At 52.8% G+C, this 17,086-nt stretch overlaps 1 protein-coding gene across 1 annotated transcript in view; it reads right to left on the reverse strand.

Annotated features, from left to right (window-relative positions):
• LGR6 (leucine rich repeat containing G protein-coupled receptor 6) overlaps window positions 1-15,047 on the reverse strand; it is a 149,525-nt gene extending 134,478 nt beyond the window's left edge. Inside the window, exon 1 of the mRNA XM_068419489.1 lies at window positions 14,683-15,047. Within this exon, the coding sequence (XP_068275590.1) occupies window positions 14,683-15,047 (365 nt within the window). The remainder of the gene's footprint in view (window positions 1-14,682) is intronic.
• Between the last annotated feature and the right edge of the window lie 2,039 nt (window positions 15,048-17,086).

Consider the following 17,086-nt stretch of genomic DNA (forward strand, 5'->3'; position numbering starts at 1 on the left):
TCAAAGGTGTTTTGAAGATGCCTTGGCAGTAGCCAGAGATAGTGAAGAGAGCCAGAGGAGCTCTCTAAAGTCAAAAGAAGCCTTCGTGGATTCTTTCCTCCCCTCTCCCAGCCACTCTCTAGTCTCCCTGGAAAGTCAGCGCAGCCCTGGGATGAGGATGGTGCTCCCGTGAGACCCGTGTGTCTGTACAGTGGGAGGCGAAAAGACGGAAACAGTGTTGAAAGCAAAAACAAGTGACGGCACAAGCTCAGCTGGGTGACTTTCCAGGTCAGGCAGAACCCACAGCACTTCAGTCAAAAGAAAATTCACAGAAAAATTATGCTCCACTGAAAAAGAAGAGGGGGAGCTGGTGGAACATTTCATTATAAGATCTTTTTTTTTTAAAAGACTTTAAAGATTTTCAAGTAACTCAAAAATGAAAGTATTCTTTTTTGGGTCAAAGCAAAATGTCTCAGGGATACCCAGAGCAAACATGTTTTGTTTTGGTTTGGTTTAGTTTTAATTGCACGGGAAACCTGAAAAAAAATTTATTTGTTTAATCCAAGCCAATCTTTCCCCTCCTTTTTTTTTGTTTTAGCCAAAGAGCTGAAATAGCTGTTATTTACCCCCATACGTTCAGGAAGAAGTATGCTGAAACCAAGGTAGCTTCCTGTAGAAAACAGATTAGATTAAAGAACTGGGGTTTACAGAAGCTCTGGCCAAGCTGCAGTTCACCAGCTGGGTTTACTTCCTCTACGGAGTTCGCCCGTGCTGCCCACGAGCTTTTAAACAGCTGCTGGATGCGGCTCTGGAGGAGTATTTCAGTAGCTGCACTGATTTGTGGCTGCATCCGTAAGCAAGGAGAGATGAGGTCAGTGGACATGAAAGGCAGGCTACAAACTTAAGAGTTCAGTGTTGCCTTTTTTCATGTTGTGGCTGAACAGATATAAAGCTCAAGAATTTTTTAATAAACTTTTAAAAGGTATTTTAGCTCGAGAGGTCCAGACATGTGGCTGAAAAGTCCTGAGTCTCCAACTCTTCTATAGTACTGTTTTAATCAGTTGATCTCAAAGCACATTAGAGAAGGGTTTATTAGTGGTCCTTTAAAGATAGGGAAACTGAGGCACAGGAAAAGGAGAAGACTTGTTTGGGGTAACCATAAGGTTGGGACAGAGCTAGAAAACAGTCCAGGTTTCTCATGCCGAGCTCTACCATACAAGGGAGCCAAAGCTCATGGGGCATGTCTGCTCCCAGAAGTCTGAGTCTTTGTGTCCCTCCATGTAGGAGAAGCCCTTCCCTCAAAGCATCTGCAAGATCACACACACACACAGAATCACACAGAATCAACCAGGTTGGAAGAGACGTCAGGGATCATCGAGTCCAACCGCTGCCCCTACACCACCCTGTCAACTAGACCAGGGCACTAAGTGCCATGTCCAGTCTTTTCTTAAACACATCCAGAGATGGTGACTCCACCACCTCCCTGGGTAGCCCCTTCCAATGTCTAATGACCCTTTCTGTAAAGAAATTCTTCCTTATGTCCAACCTGAACCTCCCCTGGCGAAGCTTGAGGCTGTGCCCTCTTGTCCTATCGCTAGTTGCCCGGGAGAAGAGGCCGACTCCCACTTCACTACAACCTCCCTTCAGGTAGGTGTAGACTGCAATAAGGTCACCTCGGAGCCTCCTCTTCTCCAGGCTAAACAACCCCAGCTCCCTCAGCCGTTCCTCGTAGCTCAGACCCTCCAGACCCTTCACCAGCTTGGTCGCCCTCCTCTGGACTCGCTCCAACACCTCAACATCTTTCTTGAAGTGCGGGGCCCAGAACTGAACACAGTACTCAAGATGCGGCCTCACCAGTGCCGAGTAGAGAGGGACGATCACTTCCCTAGACCGGCTGGCTACACTATTCCTAATAGAGGCCAGGATGCCATTGGCCTTCTTGGCCACCTGGGCACGGTCAGTGGAAAGTCACCCCCTGGAAAAGGAGTGGGTCTACCTCATGGTATCCCCAGACGAGCCAGAGCACCTCATGGAGGAGCTGGGCAGTTTTCACAGCACGTGCTAGCTCAGCTCTGACACACCACACTAACCAGCATGGGCTGCAACAAGTTTCCTCTCCCCCTTCTTCAATAAATCAAGGCTTCCAGCATTCATGCTTTTGTCACTAATAAATCTTGCGCTGTCTTACACCACATGAAAGCACAACAACACCTTAACCGACAGGCACTTCCCTGTGCAGGACTGCAGCTGCAAACGCAACCTGCAGCGCAAGAACCTGCTGGTTTGGCCCAAGAACCTGCTGGTTTGGCCCTGAGCTGAAGAGAAGTTAAAGACAGCAGGGAGAGCAAGGCTGCCCCTGTGCTCAGCAAAGCCCCACATGCTGTTGCCAGAGCACATTTAAAACCTCTCTGTGCAACAGGCACCTCATTAATCTGTGGAACTCATTGCCACAGAAAATTAGTGCAACAATAAAAGTCTTATTTGCACCCATAATCAAAGTCCTGTCTTGGTTGTCATACCTTTGGTTCTGCAAATACAACACACTTGACCCTAAAGGTATGTCTCTGTCCTTTGGTACCCGGGGCATATGCTGCTCAGGCAGGCGACCTCCCAGCCTGGGGACAGAGCCTTGGGACAACAGCTTGGGACATCTGACAACTCCCACGCCCCTACGTACAGGGAGAAGAAAGCCTTACAGTGCAGCGACATGGCTCTGCACCTTGTTCTTCCCTTGGGAGATGCTGACTGAGCAGCAGCAGGAGCACTGTTTTCGTGTCCGTAGTCAGACTGACTCAGAGTGCTGCCTGGGAAGTCAATGAAATGCTCACACACCCACTGCCCTTCTCAGCTCCCAGGTAGTGGGAAGCTGGTGGGGACACTGCCAGGTGTGCAGCTGAAGAAACAGGGGTAAAGCAAAATTGCAGAGATTGATCCCTGCAACCAGAATGTCTTCTTGTGTTCTCTGGGAAAGACAGAAGATGAATTTCTGTCTAAAAGTGTAAATGCCTTTCCTGCTGGTTTCATGCATGCAAAGATGAAGATTTGCTTTACTAAGGTTAAGAAAGACCCAGAACTGGGAATTCTCTTGAAGTTGCAAAATGCAATTGCATCCAGAGTCATCCCTACACCAGATAACCTCCTCGGGAAGGTGACTTGTGCCTTCAGATCCTGCAGGTCCCTGAGGTCCCTGGTGACTGGCCACACTGTCATGCTGCCAGCAGCTGCTGTGGCCTTGGCTCAACTCATTGCTCCATGCACAAGGCACCGACAGTGCTGGGAGGTGGCACCGGGCAGGGGGAATGTCCCGGGGGTTGGTGGTCTGCAGGGCTCAGCGTTACGTTACAAACCCTTTCAACACGTGTGTGGGGCATCCCCCCCACAGCCCTGCCTGCCCCCATCAGTGCACCCCCTTGCTCTCCCACCCCTTACTCGGCAGAGGAGACCACGTTTCTGTGCCCCTTCCACCCCTGCAGTTCCCACCGTGGCACGCACAGCCCTGACGGGATGATGTGCGGTGCTTGGGTTTCACCTTCCCTTTGAAGGGAGGGGATTGTCACTAATTTGTGCCTCATGGGGATGTTCAGTGCTGGAAACTATCCTGTCTCCCTAGGGTCTCTTTGTAGTGGGACCTGTGGCTGCTCACAAGAAGAGACAGCAGGTCCCCTGAGCAGGTCCTACCCTTACAGGTGTGTCCGACTCGCTCCACTCCCATGGGGGCTGCTTTTCATTTCCAAATCCTTAAAAAAGGTTTAAACAGCTACAGGAAGGACTGCAAACAAGGCAAATGGAGACGGAGAGCTGCTGATACCTCAGGAGAATCCTCTGTCATCCCATGGAGGGGAGGAGACTGGAGAGCTGCCCTCCTCCAGCACTGTCAGCAAAGCCTGTGCTGGTGGATCCGGGAAAGGTTTTGCATTACCCCTTCCTGGATCACTGACGCATCCCTGCAAGACTGGAGGCACCACCTGAGCTTCACTGTGTCCTCCCCTTGCTCCCCACCACTGGCACAGCTCCTACCTCTACTCAGGGTGGAGCCTGGCTCTGCTTTGACTTGGCTGCAACACTAGATGCTTGTGCTTGGTCCTGCTTTTCTTTGTGAGGTTGTTCCTGATCTCTCTTCAGCTCCTACCAAACTGAAGTCCTTCTCCAAGTCCTCAGGCTCCTCCCAGTCCTGACAGTCCTCCCCTACCCCTTCCCACAACTTTTCAGAGCACTGCTGCTGTGATCCCTGCCCTGGTCCCAGCTCCTACCTGGCTCTCCACAGCCTCTCCTGGCTCCCTGGCACCCAGGCAGGACCCTGTGCTGCTGCAGGGAGCTCAGCACTGGGCTGTCCTCGGAGCCCCTTTCCCCACACAGAGCTATTTCCCTGTGGTGCAAGAAAGTGGCTCGTGTTCCTGTTTCAGGGTCCCCAAGGAGCAGAGTCCCTCTGTCACAGAGCAGCCATGAGGAGGAGCGTCCGTCTGTCCCACGGGCGGCTGGATTGCTGAGACTCAGCCCAGCTCCTCCAAAGAAGGACCTGGGGGAGCAGCTTGTTCCACAGCAGTGGATGCATTTTGGCACCCTGGCTGAAGTGTCTGGGCTCAAAGGCAGCAGCACCCACTGTCCTGCTGTTGGCAGAGAGTGCTCCCCGCCAAGACGGAGTGATGGGGGTCCCTCAGCCCCCACGGCAGTGAGCTGGGAAGTGCCGTGCTTCCCTTTCCCTCCTCCACCCTCCTGCTGCTCCCTGACCCAGGCAGGTGCAGAGAGGGAGAGGCACTCGCAGCTCCATTGCTGCCTTTTGGCACTGGAGCCTCTGCCAGAATCAAAGAGCTTTTCAAAGAAAACCTTAAACTCCTTTAATCGCCAGCTAGAGCTCCTCCCGCACAGATCTAAGGGCCATGAGCTCAGTGTTTTCATTGCCCCAGGCAGATTTATGAGCTTATTCTTCAAGGAAGGGAGGGAGAGAGGGGAGGCTGTGGCATATTGCTTAGCCTGGAGGGCAGGCAAGGAGGAGAGGGGGAAGGATGGAGGAAGGTGTTTGCAGTGGAAGTGCATGACGTTGCAGAAAGCCGGGCTCTGCTGTGGCCGGCGTTCCCAGGCACGGTGGGAAGGCAAAGTGGGATGGGATGTGAGCAAGGACCAGCCTGCTGCAGCTGAAGTCCAGAGCATGTGGCCGGCGAGCAGCAGCTCCCTCCCACCCAGGGTCCCTGCACTGGTGCCAGCTGGAAGGGAGCATGTGGACACAGCGTGCCTGCTGCCGCCCAGCATCGCTCACTCCGATGGATGGGACCAGGAGTGGGGCATCTCTCAAAGCGCCAGCGGGAGGGACTGGTCGCCTCCATCCCAACCAAGCTGCCCTGGTTGCAGTTTGCAGAGTGAAGAAGGAGGGAGGAGGCTTGCTGGCAGTCATACGGGGTTATCCACCCTGGAGCACAGCCCCATCCCTGTGCACATTTGCTCTAACCATTCCGCTGTGCTGCCTTCCCCACCACACTCCCCGTCCATACACCTGCTCCCTTCTTGCCAGGGAACGCAGTGCTCACTGCCAGCTGTGAAGCAAGTGCAGTGAAGGTCTGGCTGCTCCCTCTCCCGCAGAGAGACCTGGGCACTGGTTGTTGCCTTTGGGATGGGGTAGATCGTGTGTCCCACCTCCATCAGCCCTGCTCACACAATGCCCCACCAAGAAGTGGACATCTGCTCACATCCAGCACCCCAGATGCCCTGCTGCCACTTCCAAACCGCCCTGCAAAGGATGCCACTTTCCCTTTGAACTGAAGTCTTGGGAAGGTCTCAGCCATGACCTGGGGTACTAAAGCCACAGCACTTTGCCTCATCACCTGCAGCACTGCTTCTTGTAGCTGGAAGCACCTGGGAGCTGCAACTCTTGTTCATGGAGCAGCTGCTCTCCAGAGAACACAGCATCCCATGAAACCCAACAGCACCCACACTGCGATAGCAGCAGCCAAGTAAAGCAAAACACTGCTGGACCCAGAGAGTTTCTATCTCATGATATCAAAGGTAAAAGGGAGCAGAGCTTATGGCAGAGAAGGGGGCTGGAAGATGATGAGGCAGGAGGAGATAGGAAGAACTGTCATGAACCTGAAAGTTTCGCCTTGTTGGAAATTCAAAGAGGGGAGATTTGGATTAGGTATTAGGAAGAAATTCTTTGCTGTGAGGGTGGTGAGACACTGGCCCAGGTTGCCCAGAGAAGCTGTGGCTGCCCCCTCCCTGGCAGTGTTCAAGGCCAGGTTGGATGGGGCTTGGAGCAACCTGGTCTGGTGGAAGGTGTCCCTGCCCGTGGCAGGGGGTTGGAAATAGATGATCTTTAAGGTCCCTTCCAACCCAAACCATTCTACGATTCTATGACTTCAACACTTCCTTTCCCTTGAACCCAGAACAAAGAGCCAACATGTCAATATTTAGTATAGAACAAAAAAAATTCAATATATTGTGTTTTAGAAACATCAAGATGCTTTGCTTTGATAGTTTTGGAGTCCTGCAATGTGAATATTAAATTGCCTACAGGTAAATGTAATACTAGCAGGTGAAAATATGTAAATAGAAACTTCTTTTTAAAAAGCCATTGTGAAGCGAAAACATTGAAATAACCTCTCTTGATTCAACTTGTTACTACATTTCTCCCATTCTCAGTCCCATGAACACCCATCCATTTTCATTAAGCTTTTACTTCTCAGTGAAATGAGGTATTGCTTGGAAAATCAGCCCACCAAATGCGCTCTTCAGTCAGCTCCAGGACTGACCTCACTATTAGTGGTCCTGCAGTTCTGGCTTTGCTCTGAGCACCGTCAATCCCCCCCAAACACTGGCTCCCTCACCGCTACTTTGTCTGCTCACTGTAGGGTTCAGCACGTTACTGCTGCTCTCCCTGATACCTGGGACTCAGGCAGATCTTGCTTTGGCCCAGCCTACTTGGGTATCCCAAAGTGTCGGTGTTCATTAATGCTGGGAGATGCTCCCCCATGGGATCTTCATTGCAACATGCCAGCAAAAAGCCACCATCAGCCACAGGAGACCCTGAGGTGGTAACTGGGGTGCTGGGTAATTGGAGTTGAACACAGGTGGCCTGACCTTAAAGCCCCATTGAAATCCTGCTGGCAAGGATGCCATAAGGATGCAGAACACGCTTGTGTCTTTGTGGAGTGCCTGTATGGAGTCAGCAGGTCCTGTGGATGGTCTTTGTAGGGCCACTTTGGAGGAAACCAAATCCCTGAAGGTGGGAAACTCTCGTTACCTCTAATATTTTAGGGGTGGAAAAAAAAAAGTGCCTCAAAGCTTTTAAATGGTGAATGAAAACCCATGAACCCACTGCAGAATGTGTGTCAGAGCTCAGCTCTTCTAATGCCTCTCACCAGCCTCATCTGCCACATCTGGGACCCCAGGCTCATAAATGTTTCCCTTTGCTCCTGCTATGGCTGCCGTTCTCCCAGGCATGCTGGGCATTTCTGAGGGTGAGACTGTGGGCTTCTGGCTGTACAGGGCAGGAGCTGCATCTCCCATTAGTCTTCCAGCAGGGCAGAAGATCAAGCAGAGAGACAGCCCTTAGTGCATCAGTCTGGCCATCAGAACCTGGGGGTGGCTTTGGAAATCCTGTGCTCTCTCATGGCTTGAGAAATTGAAGGGTCTGGGAGCTCTTTGGGGTGAGTTTACAACTTTGTGGTGTGTTTGGATGGGTTCTGGTGCAATGCTGGGGCTCCTGTGGTGACCATGGCACGAGGAAGGAGCTGTGGAAGGGCCCTGGCACTGGGCAAGCATCAGCCGCTGCATGGTGACTCACCGGTCTTTGTAAAATTACCTGGGGCAAGAGAACAGGGATGTCCCCCAGGAAGGACTTAATTTACACCTTGCATTGGGATTTTGTGCTCTCTGCTTTTTTGGCCGCTCCCTCTGCCTCCCCAGGGTGTGTCACTGTCACCTAATACCCAAAGGCACACAGAGGTCCCTGTCATCCCTGCAGGAGATCCCATGTCCTTGTCAGCCTGCTGCAAGCCCAGCCATCCCTTCAACCCCAACACCCCTCCCCACAGCTGCAATGCCTGCCCAGGCTCCTACGGGTCAGCCACCAGTCCTGTCCCTTTGCTGGTGTCCTGGCTCCTCTGGTGGCTCTTGGGGTGCTTCCCATCTTAGGGGGGCTGTGGTGGGGGCTGTTCTCCTTTTTCCCAAGGTGGGCGCTGCAGAGGGGCAGACTCTGGGGCAGACAGTTAGGGAGGGTTTAGGGCTGAGGGGAGTTGCCCTCAGCATTGCTGCTTGTCTTGCTCCAGGCATCAGCTGCAGCTCTGTAGTCAGCCTTCATACCCTGCTGCCTCACCTACCCAGAGTTTTGTGGGTGCTTAGAAAGTGCAAATATCAAGAAAGGGGCATCTTCCACTCACTCCTTCCCTGCACTGGATGCAGCATTGTGTGACCAGGGAAGTGTCTGCCTGGCTTCATGTCAGAGCATCCCTGCTTCCTGCGGATCCCCATCACGGGTCCACGTGGCACTTGATCCCAGAGGATAGCTCAGAGGAAAGCATGGGGTGATGTGGGGCCCCCGGACTCCCAATGGGATGCTAAATTCCAGGCAATGTCTCAAAATGTCTCTGCCTGGTGAGAACAGCCCTGAGAGCTCCTGATCCCATTCACCTCAACGGAAACTGCGTGGGGAGTGAGAAGCTTTCTGTCTGGGCAGTCTCCTGAGATGCCTGGTGATACCTGGGAGCAGCCAGAATCTCTGCTGCTCTTTCTTCCCCCGAATCCTGCTGTGACAGCAGCAGCTGGACAGCCTCACCACCTGCCTTGTGCCCCAGGTCTTTGCTGGCTTTCCAGGATAGAGCAACAGCATTGCACGCAGTGAGCTGTGCAGCGGCTGCCTGGCTTCACTGCAAGGTGTGCATGGGGCCTGGGACAAGGACACGGTGGTCACTAATGCTTCTGGGGATGGGACACAGAGCAGGGGTAGAGCCTAACCCCTTCATGGTGCTGTGGGGACCTGGGACCCTGAGGAAGTGGGGGTTGGCTCCTCCAGCTGAGCTTTGAGCCATGGTGCTACCAATGTCTGGTATCCTACAGGTTTGTGTCCTTCATCCTTATGACTTCTACTGCGGTGTCTCCGTTACCCTACATGCTCTCCTCTCCCACATCGCAATACTCCCTGCTCCACCTGTGTTCCATGCACTGCTCATACACTGATCAGTCTTCACAAGAGGAGAAATGGAGGAATGTTATTGTTGTCTTTAACTGCTGGCTAGGAGGGTGTAGAGAAGATCAAGCCAGACTCTTCTGGGAGTTGTGCGGGTGAAAGATGAGAGGTAATGGGCACAAGCTGGAACATGGGGAACTGCAATTAGATATTGAGAAAAACACTTCCCATGAGGTTGATCAAAAATGGGAAAAGGGTGAGGGAACCTTAGAGATACTCAAAACCCTACTGGAAAAGGTCCTGACCAACCTGAGCTTGACCTGTTTTGAGCAGGAGTGTGGATCAGAGACCTCCAGATCTGTCTTCCTGCCTAAGATATTTTATGATTCTGGGCAATCCTTCCAATTCCTCCCTGTGTCCCCTTAGTCCAGGATGGGGATAAGACACTGCAAGGTGTGTAATTTCCAACTTACACATGTGCAGGTTGGCCAGGGCATGTGTGTGCTGTCTGGCCAGCTGACCTGAATGTGTGACCATGATGCTACTGCTGTCACCTTTCCATCTGTGGGTACTGCTGAGGGTGTCCTCTGCTGAGTACAGGCACTCCATTACTTTGAGCCCATTTCCTGCCAGCTATGGTTGGACAGGCCAGCGTGTCCCTAGGAGGGACCTGGCAGGCACCAGCAACATATCAAGCAGCTCTCCCCATTTTCCCGTCCTCCTCCACGCCCCTTTGCGCAGTCTCCTCTCTGCTGCACACGAACCTTCCCCTTTGCAGCTCATCTCCTTCTGTACTCTCAGCTTGCTGCTGTCCTCTCCAGAGACCCTGCGTCATCTCCAGCCCATCTCTGTTGCCAGCCCATCTCTGTTGCCAGCCCCAAAAGCAACTCTCCTACATATGGTGCTGGCCATGGAAGAGAGAGACGTGGTATTTGGCACACTGCTGTCAGGACTTACTGCTAAAGGTTAAATCTACTGAGCTCTTTTGGGTTGATATAGACCCTAGGGTCTCTGGACGTAGCTAAATAGGAGAAGGTCTGCTGACCTTTAGTGTTTCATGTCTGGACTCTAAGGCACAGTTCACCCCCCCAAATATATCATGCACTAAGAAGCTCTGTGCCAGCCCCCGTGTGATGAGCCAGGCAGGACGGTCTGTGCTGCTCCAGAGAAATGGGCTGTTAGAGCCAGCATGTGCCCTGATCGAGTTCAGGCTGCCTGCAGGAGCAATGCAGAGAGCAGGGACCTGTCACTTAACACAGACAAACCCCAGCTGAGCTGGCTGCCTGGGCTCTCTCCAGGGCCACCAACAAGACACCAGTGTATCTAAGTGCCTGCTGGAGAGGCGCCCCTGGGAAGAGGTGACTTGCTTCTCTGCCATCTCCCTGACCACAGCTGCAAGCTCAGCAATGATGCCTCCATTGGAAAAGCTGGGGTTTGGATAGAATCGTAGAGTCACAGAATCATTTTGTTTGGAAAAGGCCTTTAAGATCACCGAGTCCAACCATTAACCCAGCACTGCCAAGGCCACCACTAACCCATGTCCCTCAGCACCACATCTACACGGTGAGGCCGCATCTGGAATATTGTGTCCAGTTCTGGGCCCCTCAGTTCAAGAAGGACAGGGAACTGCTAGAGAGAGTCCAGCGCAGAGCCACGAGGATGATTAAGGGAGTGGAACATCTTCCTTATGAGGAGAGGCTGAGGGAGCTGGGTCTCTTTAGCTTAGAGAAGAGGAGACTGAGGGGTGACCTCATTAATGTTTATAAATATGTAAAGGGCAAGTGTCATGAGGATGGTGCCAGGCTCTTCTCAGTGACATCCCTTGACAGGACAAGGGGCAATGGGTGCAAGCTGGAACACAGGAGGTTCCACATAAATATGAGGAAAAACTTCTTTACGGTGAGGGTGACCGAACACTGGAACAGGCTGCCCAGAGAGGGTGTGGAGTCTCCTTCTCTGGAGACATTCAAAACCCGCCTGGACGCGTTCCTGTGTGATATGGTCTAGGTAATCCTGCTCCGGCAGGGGGATTGGACTAGATGATCTTTCGAGGTCCCTTCCAATCCCGAACATTCTGTGATTCTGTGATACACAGCTTTTAAATCCCTCCAGGGATGGGGACTCCACCACTGCCCTGGGCAGCCTGTTCCAGTGCTTGACAACCCTTTTGGGGAAGAAATTGTTCCTGATCTCCAATCTAAACCTCCCCTGGTGTAACTTGAGGCCATTTCCTCGCATCCTGTCATTTGTTACCTGGGAGAAGAGACCAACCCCCACCTTGCTACACTCTCCTTTCAGGCAGTTGTAGAGAGCGAGAAGGTCTCCCCTCAGCCTCCTTTTCTCCACACTAAACACCACCAGGTCCCTCAGCCGCTCCTCATCACACTTGTGCTCCAGACCCTTCACCACCTTCGTTGCCCTTCTCTGGACTCGCTCCAGCACCTCAAGGTCATTCTTGTAGTGAGGGGCCCAAAACTGCACCCAGGATTCGAGACGCGGCCTCACCAGTGCCGAGTCCAGGGGGACGATCCCTGCCCTAGTCTTGCTGGCCAGATGGCAGATGGGTGGGATCAGGTTCAAGTTCAGTGAGGTGCGAGAGTGAGCAAGGACAGGGTTCTTGGAGAGAGACAGGCACGGCAGAGGCACAGCTTTGTCAGGATGGGGCATGACTGCAAGCTCATTAGTGGTGAGGCAGTGTCTAATCAGAGGTTATTACGAGGATCCTTTATTTTGCACCTGAAGAAGTCCTGCTCTCTACAGAAAGGAGTACCAGTAATTTGTTTAGAAGACAGGGCATGGAGCAAAGGAGCTGGGAAGAGCAGCTGCCCTTCAACTCCACACTCCTCATTGCCATTACAGGGCTTGCTTTTCAGCACTTGCAGCTCTCAAAAAAAAAAAAAAAATCCAGGCACTTCTTTACATATCTGAACGTGGATTGAAAGCCTGAATTTACATGAAGAGCTTAGATCTTTCTCGAATATCCATACTTTCTATAAAATTTATGCAGATTTGCTTTGAAAAACCAGCCCTGACTGCACACCTTGTAACAGAGAAACTAACCTTACATGACTTGCTGAAGGTATCTCAAGAAGGTAGTGAGAGAACCAGGGAGAAAACCCAGCTCTGCAGTCCTCCTCCAGTAATTCCCACTTCATCCTGCCTTCCTACCTCTGTTACATCTTATTTGTTAATTCACCGGCAGTGTTTAATAGGCAGCAAACGTGCTGTTTTTCCCCAAATAGGTCCAGCCCTAAGGGGAAGAGAAAAACTCGGGACCCTCCAACATCTCCCTGGCTCGACCCCATCGATTTTTCCCCCGGAGGGTCCCTCCAGGCACGGTGATGGGCTGGGGAGGTGGCATCGCCGGCGCATCCCCGGCAAACGGCCGTCACTGGTGCCACCGTGCGAGCGAAGACGGCCGGTGCAGCAGCCCCCGGAGGGAGCGGAGCCGGGGCCAAAGGACTGGACACGCTCCCGAAGCGGTGGCTGTCCTGAAAAACAAGTCCCAGCGAAATCCAGACCTCAGCCAGAAGCAGCCGCGGAGTCACCAAGAGCCTGTTTAAGCACCCGCTCACTGGGGTCCATGCACAAGGGATCCGTAGTCCAGGGCTCTGCGTCCCTGCTCCGACCACCACAGTCAGGGTAAATGTGGCAATGAGAACCATTTAACATGGAGATGTCCCTTGGTTCATGCAGTGGAGCTCCCTGCAGCTCCCAGCCCAAGGGACAGCTCTGCAGAGATGACGGGCAGCACGTTCTCTGCAGCGTCGGCACCCATGCGGGTGCCCTGTCTTGCGATGACTGCGAAGGTGGAGTGGGTGCCCGACAGGGCTGCTGCTTGTCCTCGCAGTAGCATCAGTGCTGCAAAGCTCTGCAGCCTCCCGTGCTTACAGCCCACATGTTTTTAACCTCCTCCATCAAGACATGCTCAAGAGCTGTAGTGACTTCACTTATAGGCAGCTGGCCCCCAACTTGGTCCCAAACTTAACCCCAAGGTGTGTGCAGAGGGGATAGCTCTATACAGGACACGACTCATTTGACAAGTGCTCTGTGGTTCCCTCTCCCAGGGAAATACAGCTTGCATTACACATCTCTCTCATCTTTCATGCTCTCCAGTGAAAATCGTCCTTTTCTGTCATATTTCTTTCCCAGCTGACCCAGTACAGCTCTGGCCATCTGATGGTTGGCACAATGTGCTCCTCAGACAAGCAGGATGAGCAGAGAAGCTCTTATCCAGCAGTGGCAGCTTCAACCTGGCTTTGCAAAGCCCTTCCTGAATGGGTTAGGGACCCTATCTTTAACAGTTGAGCAACTGCATCTCAGAACAATCCAGGAACACCAGAAAACCATAAACATGGTCTGTATGCCACCCCTGGACACAAGCCCCCTCTCAGAACGATGAGCACAAAACGAACGTCCCCAGCACTGCTTGGGGGCTACCAGTTGTCCTGTATGATTCTGGTACCCACAGCTCCCCTTGGCAGCGCCTTAGCTGCATCCCTAGCTGGGAAAGCCAAGGTCCTTACCAGCCTACCTGCTGCACAGCTGAAGCTGGTGGCTGCAGCACTTTCTGTGAATGAGCAGACCAAGCATCTTCCCCAATGCATGCCAGGGCCAACTTGTCTCCCTGAGAGGGGTGTTTCCTCTCTTGGTCAAACCCTGAGATCCTTCCACAGAGTCCCTTGCTCACCCTGGGGATGTTCTCACTCATCACTAGTCAGATGGCACCACTGAGACCATCTCTGGGGCTAGAAATGAACCCACCGGTCCCTGGGGTAGTTTAACCCTTTGGGGTATTGACACCAGAAAGGATGGGAAACATTCAGATCATCATAGAATCACAGACTGGTTTGGATTGGAAGGGACCTTAAACATCATCTAGTTCCAGCCCCCCTGCTATGGGCAGGGACACCTTCCACCAGACCAGGTTGCTCCAAGCCCCATCCAACCTGCCCTTGAACACTGCCAGGGAGGGGGCAGCCACAGCTTCTCTGAGCAACCTGTTCCAGTGTCTCACCACCCCCACAGGAAAGAATTTCTTCCTAATATCTAATTAAGAATTTTTAAAATAATAAAAAAACCCCAAACAACCTACCAAAGCCCCCACACCTCTTGTAAGACTTTAATATTCATTTTAAAGAGGCAACTTGCACACTCCTGGTGGCCAACTCAACCCAAAACCCCAAAAGCCATGAGTTATCACAGCTATTGAAATGTTTGACAGAAGGATCCCAGAGCAGTTTGCACTAATTGCTCGGTATAAATACTCCATTATGTTCTCAGACAATCAAAATCTACCCAGCAAATCAGCTCCTCTGATCCGCTGTAATCAAGAAGCAAAGCATGCATAACATCGCAATATAAACAGCGTTCGCAGAGGGGCGCAGGGAGGAGGGGGAGCTGGCTTAGCTTGGCAGGTTCTGGAGTAATAGCTGCCTTTTTTGCTGTTGTTTTGATTTGTTTCTAATTTCCAGAGGAAATTTCATTTCAGGAAAATATGGCACAAACTTCCAAGCCAGAGGAAAGCTGCAGCTGACGACGGGGTCCAGAGAAAGCGTTGCAAAAGAAACAGCGAGGGCTGTACTTACAGGTAAGCTGTGAGAGGGCTCAGGTTGGCAGGGACCTCCGAAAGCCCCAGCTCGGAGCAATCCACCGAGAGCATGATGCCATCCTCTTCGCAGTGGCACTGGGGTGGGCACGAGGGCGCAGCACCTTGCTCCGCGGGCACCGCCAGGAAGCGGGCAGAGGAGGCCAGAAGAATGCCCCAGAAGAAGAGCTTGTCCATCCTCGCCTTGGCTGCAGCCGTGGGGACTGTGCGAGGTGCCACCGGCTGGCTCCGGCCCCGGGGCTCAGCGGGGTGGAGGGGAGCGATCCTGCTGCCTCGCACGCAGCGGGCAGGGTGTCTCCGGCAGGTCGGAGTGTGGTAAGGATGCAGCCAGGGAAGGGAAGGCATTGTTGAATGATCTTGGTTATTGGGTTTCAAGGGCTGGGCAGGGGCGTGAGACGCTCCAATGGGAGGAGTTAAACTTTCTACTCTTTCCCCCTCTCTCTCTCCCTCTCTTAGAGCTGGCAGGAATTTCATTCAAAGGGAAGAAAGGGGGAAAAAAAAAAAAAAGAAAAGAAACCTCAACAAATAAAGACCTGTTCATAGCTCCGGGACCTGTGCTTGTTTTGTAACAGTGTTTTTGTGAGATAGCAGGGCAGGGGAAGGCAAAGCTGGCTCCGGCAGGGCAGGGGAGTACAAATAGGGAGGCAGGAGTACCCAACCAGCACTTCAAGGGCTCCAGACTTTGGGACGCTGAAATATAACCCCAGATAAAGGGCTCTGTGTGTCTGTGCTGGCTGCTAAACCCAGCTGCAACTGGAAAGTCAGGGTGCAGCTGGGGAGAAGGGAGAGAGGAGCTCACAACGAGCTGTTTGCTGGGAGCAACCGTGCCCAGGGCTGTAGGTCTGCCTGTCCTCTGGTCCGACCCTCACCCACGAGCAGCCCCGCTGCTATCCCCATGCATGGGGCAGGGGCTGGGTGGGGGATGCAGGGGGATGCAGCAGCAGTCTCATGGTGCTGAGCTGGGTGGGAGACCTCTCCAGAGAGCTCTCCAGGACGTGGAGCTCTTGCAGCCACGCTGCTTGCTATAATTTTGCCCAGATCAAGGTCGGGTGCATGTGTGAGCTGCGTTTGCAGGAGCTGCACAGCACTGATGCCAGGAGCAGGTGGCTGGTTTGCTCCAAGAGCTCTTTCTAACCTTGGATGAGGTGGTCAGAGGTCAAAGTAGAGGAGAGTGAGGGCTTAAAGCCACATCATCTGGAGCTCCATCATGCAGAAAGCAGCAGGTCTGGCTTAGCAGAGGGTACTGCCTGTGCCAGCCCAGCCCTGGGCCTTGGGCTGTCCTGAAACATGGGATGTGCATCAGAACAGGATTTCTTGCTGCTTGGGTTTTGAGGAGCTACCGAGTTCTGGGGCAGCAGAAGCACCTGCTCAGAAAAGTGCGCTGGATCTGCAATGGGAGAAGGCTGCAAAGGCCAGCTCTGTGTGGCCTCTCTGCTCCTCCCTCCTGATTGCAGCCAGGGTGTTCAGGGTCACCGTGATGCCCCTGGCTGGGGTGATTGCTGTCCTCCCATGGCGGTGGGTTCAGTGATAGGGGCTGAGTCTGGCCCCCACAGCTTCTCTCACATTGAAGACAGACAGCTGACCACTGGGCTTTACGTGGATGTGGACGCCCATCAACGCCGGTGTGTTCCTCCTTCTGCCTCCCCCTGTAGCTGCAAAGTGCACCCACGAAGTCACCCCTCTGGCTGTGGCCGTGCCACGGTAAGATGCCACATGGCTGAAGCACAGACTGAGAGATGGTTTTCATGGCGCTGCTTCCTCTGAATGTGCTTTTCCTTCTGGCGAAATAGTTTCCTAATTGATAGCCCCATTATCTCAGGATAAAAGAGGTAGAAGAGTTATCTGGGGTCAGGACAGTGAGCCTGCAAAGTGGAAGACTCAAAAAGCTCCAGCTAATCCAGGGCTGGGGTGCTTTGAGGTCTTTGAGTTAGAGCGGGTGTCTCCTCCGAAAAAACCTGCTCAAGACCAAGCTCAGGGTTTGGGGCTGATGCACAGACGGGTTCCTGGCCTGAGTGATGCAGGATCTGAAAATATTTCATTTTCAAAGTCCGTTCAGATCCTGCAGTTTCAGGACTGAAACCCTGTCACTGCTGAAGTCAGTGGAAACTTGGTCACCAAGTGCAGAGGATTTTGGTCTAGGAGCAGGAACTCATTTTATAGGAATTAAGCCCCTTCCATCATGAGCAGTTCTGGAGATGTCATTAATTAAACATTTGCAATGTGTTTTGACAGCTCCAAATGTAAAACACGTCTTGGTGGGGAGATGGGAAGCCCTCCTTGGAGAGAGGGTTCCTCCTTGGGTTCCTGGACAAGCTTCCCCTCCAGCTCTGACATGGGGCTTTAGCATGGCCTGAAATGGCTGGATTTGCTCTGGCAGCAGCCAC

Source organism: Nyctibius grandis, chromosome 27, assembly GCF_013368605.1.
Source record: "Nyctibius grandis isolate bNycGra1 chromosome 27, bNycGra1.pri, whole genome shotgun sequence".
Taxonomy (NCBI): domain Eukaryota; kingdom Metazoa; phylum Chordata; class Aves; order Nyctibiiformes; family Nyctibiidae; genus Nyctibius; species Nyctibius grandis.